Raw genomic sequence first — 6,281 nt, 5'->3', positions numbered from 1 at the left:
TGCTGGGGAGAAGGACAGCAGGGATGGGGGGCACAAACAGCTCCTGCCTTAGAGGTGGCAATCTCAGTGTCTGACACAGAATGGAGCTCGGCTAAGCTGGAATCCAGAGGCATTTGAGTTCATTCTTCTTTCAAATGCTGTTAACTTTGGAAACATCTGTTTGAAAATGTCATCTCTCTGAGCACAAAAGAGGACATCAGAAGACTTCTGGGAACCTTGAGCTTTCTGTAAAAGAAAGGAAAGCTGGCATTTGAAGGGTGGTTGCAAGGATTGAAACTTCTATTAAAACATATGGAAATGGCAATGCCAAATTCCCTGGATGGCACCAGCCATCGGAACCTGGGCCATTGTTGCCGCCGCTTGGGGCGTGGCGTCCCGGGTCGAGGACGGTTCTGTGGCGGCGCCTCTGCCACACGGGCCAAGCACATGCATACACCAATGTGGGGGACAGTAACTGGCCTCTATTAACGGTTAGACAGGGTCTTTTATAACAGGGGGTAACGGTCAGTAACAGTAAAAGGGGAGGGGTTCTGCGTGATCTCGCGATATCTCAAGACCTCGCGATATTTCCCCACATTTCCCCCCCCTTTTATGACCAGTTAAAAACATAAAGCAAAACTGACAAGTAGGAAACATGTAACTAGCAAGATGCAACTAACTTGAACGATATAACACAACTGCAATAAACTTGTAACTGCAAATGTTTTACAAATGGAAAGCTAACTATCTCTAACTGTTTTTTTGTTTTGTTTTTTTTTGCTGTTGTTGTTTGTTTGGGGGTTTTTTTTGTTTTGTTTTGTTTTGGTTTTGGTTTTTTTTGTTTTTTTTTTTTTTTTTTTTGAAAAAACCCAGAGCCTGCGACCTGTTTGATAAATTTCATTAGTTTAGTTTTTGATAAATTTCATTAGTTTAGTTTTTGCCCTGTAGGTCTGGTTTTATCGACTTAAGTGGGCACCATTTGATCTTATTATTTTTCTTAATGGCTGCGTAGCCTCGCCCTGTAAGTACCAGCCTCCAACTTGTTTCCCATTCTCCTAAGTCATTTTTAATCATAACCTGTGGGCCTTCCTCTAGTGCCCAGGTGGCCCAGTGTCACGATGTTAAGGTGTTCTTCTGGCCAGAAAGATCTGTTCACTGTATAGTTTGCTAAACAGTAGGCTGCTGCAGCAATTTGTGAAGGAAGGTATTCCAGAAGAGGATCAACTTGAAGGAGACCCAGCTCTGCAAGATACCTTGCAAAGTTCTCTGTCCTCATACAGATTCCACGTCTCTGAATATACTGAAGGAGGAACTGGTTGACGGTTGGGGCTGTTAGGTCAAAACCCAGCACTCTGAGAAGCAAGTGTTCCGTTCTTAGCAGCTGCTTCTTTGTGTGGGTATCATCTGTTATATAGACAAATTCATCCACATCTGGTGGGTAGATTTCTTCATACTTTGCAGCCAGAAGAACTGCTGCTGTTGCTACAAGCTGTAACTTCCCTCTGAGAGCAGACATGCAGGAAAGAAACCTCTCCAGGAAGTTCACTGCCAAGTACAAAGTCTCTTTCCGAAGTTTATGCAGTTCACAGTGGCTTAATTCCAGCTCTTCAGACACTTGGCAGCTGTAGTTTTCTTTATCTTCTGAATCATCTATGTAGATAGCAAAACCTTGCTTTGATGCAGCACTGATGATGCAGTTGGGCACTTCATTTTTTCTACATGAAGTGATGGTGCTTTCAAAGCCAGAAAAGCGCTTGATAACAGCAGCACCCTGGCTGCCGGGCCACTGCTGCTGCTGCCCGTTCTCTGTCAGCACCCCCAGCACGGCCCAGCCGCCGCTGCTGCGGAGGGCGGCGGGGCAGGACTCCCGCCGCCCCGCACGGCTCTTCTCCCCGGTGCGATGCATCGCCCCGACGTCGGTACCGCGCTGCCCGGCTCCGCTCGCCACCAGCCCACGGAAGGGTCCGGCCGCCCCGCGCCGCCCAGGCTGCCCGCCGGCCCTGCATAGGCGCGGCCACTGGAGGCGGTGGCTCTTGGCCGTGGCCGGTTGGGAGCCCGGCAGCTCAACCCCCGGCGCGCCGCCTCGACAGCCCCGCCGGCCGCGGGTCGCCATGGTGACCCCCTCCCTCTGGGGCTCGTCACCCTGCGGCACATGAGGCGAAGGCCCCGTCCAGGCTCCCTCGGAGTCCGAATCAATGGCAGCACCCCCCGACTCCCAGCTAACGGCGGGGCCCTGCGGCCCCGAGATAACGGCGGGGCTCCGCGCCTCTGAACCAACGGCCGCGCTCTGCGCCTCCAAACTAACGGCCGCACCCCGCGCCTCTGAACCAACGGCCGCGTTCCGCGCTTCCTTTAGCAGCCCGTCCCAAAACGACAGCTTTTTCCCCATAGATGGGGTGCCTGGGCTCAGGAGCTGCAAAGAGCGCTCCCATGGCTGCGAATCCCCACACTCAGCGGACCCACGATCGTCCGCACCCTGCCGGGGCCCCTCCTGCAAGCAGTCCTGGGTGGCCTTCCACTTTCCCTGTTCCCACTGGACTGGCCGAGCTTTTTTCAGTGCCCGCATGAGCCTGTCCCATGATTTTAGACTCCGCCCTGAGCCTGAGGACATAGCCTCCTCCGCTAGGGCCCCAGTACAATTATCCCATACCTCCGGGCGGAAGATATCCTCCGGATGCCTGATCACCCCAGCGCGCAGGAGCCTCGACACTGCGAGGACAAAATCACCTGGCTCACAATCTATGCCCCAGTCTCTGTGAATTTTAAAAATGACCTTAACAAGGGGCTCCATCCTCTCCACTGCTGGCTACCGGCGCGAGACTTCCTCCTTCACCAGGCCCTGGCGCAAGATTTCCTCCTTCGCCGAATCGCAACGCGAGACCTCCTCTTCCGCCAGCTGCGACGCGAGCCCTCCTCCTTCGCCAATTTTCTGGCGTGAGACTTCCTCCTTCGCCGCCCCGGCGTGAGCCTTCCTCCTGCGTTGGTCCTAGGCGCGAGCCTTTCTCCTTCGCCACTCCTGGCGCGAGCCCTCCTCCTTCGCCGAATGCCAGTGGGAGACCCTTCCCTCTTGCTGGTCCTCCGGGAGCGTCCTCCCCGCCGGAGACAGTCCTGCTGCTCCGGCCGCCGTCCACTCGCCCAGGCGATTCCCGCTTCCCGGATTGTCCTGGGTTTCCGCACCACTTGTTGCCACCACTTTGGGCGTGGCATCCCAGGTCGAGGACGGTTCTGTGGCGGTGCCTCTGCCACACGGGCCAAGCACATGCATACACCAATGTGGTGGACAGTAACTGGCCTCTATTAACGGTTAGACAGGGTCTTTTATAACAGGGGGTAACAGTCAGTAACAGTAAAAGGGGAGGGGTTCTGCGTGATCTCGCGATATCTCAAGACCTCGCGATATTTCCCCACACTGGGCCATTGTGGCACTGCCTGTAAATCAGTGAACAGGAAGGACAGGCAATGCAGGTGTGCCAGGGAGCCTGAAGTTTGAGAAAACAGTTGCTTTCAACTATCAGGCTGCTTCCCTTAAAGAGGAGGGTTTCTCCCCACCAGAAGGACCAGTTGTTTAACTGTCAGCCTGGTCTTAACTAGAGATTTCTTGCAAAGGTAAAAGCTTTGGGCCAATAATTTTTAGTTTGAAAGGTTCTCTTACCTTAATCCTTTTTGATTTGGAGGTGAACATGTAATTTTCTTTTTCTCCAAAAGCCCAGCATTTCAGCTGGAGAGTGGTCGCTGTCCCTAAAGAAATAACTTGAGCAAGGTTGAGCTGTTGAAGGTTTTTTAGGTTTCCCTGTTATGGTTTGTTTTGTGTTTTTTTTTTTAAATCTTTCTTGCTTGCTTCCTGGAACAGAGAGCACAACTACGGAGCTCAGGACAGCTGGCAGAAATCTCCCCAAGCCCAAGGCTGGCAGAGCTTGGCAGGATCCCAGCACCACAGCCTGTGTATGTATGGATGGATGGATGGATGGGGAATGCGACCTGAGTCACCTGGGAGTGTTGGGAAATGTCAACCAACCCCCAGCAGTGTCAGGGGAACATTCCTGATAAATCCCTGGTGGAGCTGCAGAGTTTCTGGCCTTGGGCACTGGGGGGGCTCTGCTGGCTGGGCACTGGCTGGGTCTGCCCCTCGGTGCCTCAGATCTCACCTTTTTGCTGCCTTCTCTGTCTTTCCCTCTCCCACTGTGCTTTCTGCATCCCCACCAGGTGTTCATGCCTGTCCTCTGTAGTTGCTCAATGCAAGCAATTGCAGCTGCTGCAGCAGCTCAGTGTCATCCCTGGGCTGCCTTTAGAACAGACCTGCTCCAGCCTGGATTGGGAAGGGCTGGATCAAACCATTTCTCAGGTCAACGTGCCAGCACCCACCCAGGGGCTGCATCCTGGGCAGGAGCTGCTCGTGCAGGTGTCCCTCCCTCCCACTGCAGGTCCCTGTTCATAGTTATCTTATTTTCCAGAGATGAGCTCTACCCACATAAATTCAAACCCCAGCCACCAAAAGAGAAGAAAACCAGTTTGGGTTCCCTGGCATCTCAATGGAGGCACTTCAGGACTGGACAGGAGGATACAGCCAGAGCCCTGAAAGAAGTGCAGGATTTTACCCACTCTTCAGGAGCAGAGGTAGATTTTCTTCTACATCCAGTGCTTGTGTTGCCTCCCCAGCCTGCCAGCACCAAGTCCTGCTCATGCTGAGCTCCCTTTTTGCTGCCCTGCTGTGCTGTGCTGACAGTGGGCTGGGCAGCAGGGCCAGTGGCTGGGTATGGGCTGTGTGGGAGGGAGAAATAGGAGAGTTTTCCTTGGAGAAGCTGACTCAGATCCTACAGGCCTGTGTTAAGTGTGGGATTTTTTTTTGCCTTGTTTCCTTCCCAAAGTAAGATGAGGCTTTTCTCTGCATCATCATGGTAAGACCTCCAGCTTCCTTCCCAGAGCCAGCTGGGATGATCCTGATCTCCATGGAGCCTCTTCCCAAGGCAGCCAGACTCCCTGTTTGCAGGGCTCTGCTTTCACCCAGAGCTGCTATTGCACTGCTGGCCCTGGAGCTGTCTTACAAACGGAGACTTTGCAAAGTGGCTGTCTCTTCCTCCCAGCATAGAAAATGGCTTCTTTTTCAGGTGCAATCAGATCAACTTCCTGAATTCCCCCGCCTCCAAGTAGGGTTTGAGGGAATCAGCAGCTCCGTGGACGAACCGCAGCCTTCCCTCGAAGCAGAGAAGGTAGGAGGGAATCTGTCTCACTTGCACATTGTCAGTGTGGCAAGCAGGGCTGGAGCTCCCAGTGCCACTGGTGGGCCTCAGCATTGGCCACAGAGGGGCCTCCCATCCCTGCAGGCCCATCACAAAGTGCTGCTGAAGGAACTGGTAGTTGGAGAGGCCATGCAGGACACGTTGTAGGGCTGCCCAAGGACACTTTGCAGCACCTATGGAGGGCACTGCTCCCCCTGGAACTCCTCAGGTGGTCCATAGGAAACTTTTGCAGGAGCTTTTGCTGTAGCACCTTGAGAAAGCAGCATGTAAATCAGAGAGAGGGGAAGAGCCTCAGGAGTCAGATGAGCTGGGCTGGAGTCCTTCGCTCAGCTCCGAGAGCTCTCACTCTGAGCCTCCTCCTTTTCTAAAAGCAGTAAGAAATGCTTTTTAAAGGCAAGTTGTGCATCAGAGAGAATTTCTACTGCCAGGAGACATCCCAGTTCACTTTCACGTAATGTACTAATTAATGCATTGATCTGTGAGTGTGGGAGAAGATTTTCCCCATGGTCCCTGCACTGGTCAGTGGCATGGATGCAGGATGAGATGAGGGTGATTCTGGCAGTGTTTGGGGAATAGGCCCCTCCAGGTACAGCTGCACTTTGCTCCAAGATGCTCTTCTGCATCCATTGCCATGCTCAACAGCTCAATCTCTCCTGTCTTCCATCCAGGCTTTCAGTATCCTGCCAATGTCAGGTGTGCTGCAGCCAGGTGAGAGCCAGCAGGTCTCCTTCACCTACTCTGGCCACCTCAACACCATCTCCGATGTCACGGCGCTGTGCCACGTGGAGGGAGGCCCCACCTACGAGGTGCTGGTGACCGGGGAGATCTCACGTGTCCGCTACTCCGTGAGGCCCCAGGAGATCAACTGTGGCTTACAGGTACCACACACATCCCTGGCACAGCTCCTTGCCTTGGCACCACGGCCAGCAGGTTCCTGCCCACCTCGCTCCAGGGCTCCCTTCCCTTCCCAGCCCCTTTGTTGGCTCTGGGGCTTGGAAGCCCAACCTTTGAGGGACACATCTGGCATCCAAGCTGCTCTAAAATGGCCATCTCCAACCCTCTCCA

The 6,281-nt window shown here is 53.7% G+C and overlaps 2 protein-coding genes across 2 annotated transcripts in view; one reads left to right on the top strand and one right to left on the bottom strand.

Moving 5' to 3' along the window:
- Positions 1-1,045: 1,045 nt before the first annotated feature.
- Positions 1,046-2,389, bottom strand: LOC139604494 (cyclin-A1-like). Its single transcript, XM_071455647.1, has one exon. The coding sequence runs from the start codon at positions 2,366-2,368 to the stop codon at positions 1,046-1,048; it is 1,323 nt and encodes a 440-aa protein (XP_071311748.1). The 5' UTR covers positions 2,369-2,389.
- A 633-nt stretch (positions 2,390-3,022) lies between these two features.
- The window catches only part of LOC139604493 (hydrocephalus-inducing protein-like), a 96,610-nt gene continuing 93,351 nt past the window's right edge, over positions 3,023-6,281 (top strand). Inside the window, exons 1-3 of the mRNA XM_071455646.1 lie at positions 3,023-3,262; positions 5,085-5,186; positions 5,885-6,094. Of these exons, the coding sequence (XP_071311747.1) occupies positions 3,023-3,262; positions 5,085-5,186; positions 5,885-6,094 (552 nt within the window). The remainder of the gene's footprint in view (positions 3,263-5,084; positions 5,187-5,884; positions 6,095-6,281) is intronic.

The sequence above is a fragment of the Agelaius tricolor genome, unplaced genomic scaffold (assembly GCF_023055355.1).
Source record: "Agelaius tricolor isolate 1412-34295 unplaced genomic scaffold, bAgeTri1.0.p SCAF_51, whole genome shotgun sequence".
Taxonomy (NCBI): Eukaryota; Metazoa; Chordata; class Aves; order Passeriformes; family Icteridae; genus Agelaius; species Agelaius tricolor.
The sequence above is the reverse complement of the archived record's forward strand: the minus strand, read 5'-3'. Positions and strand labels throughout refer to the sequence as shown.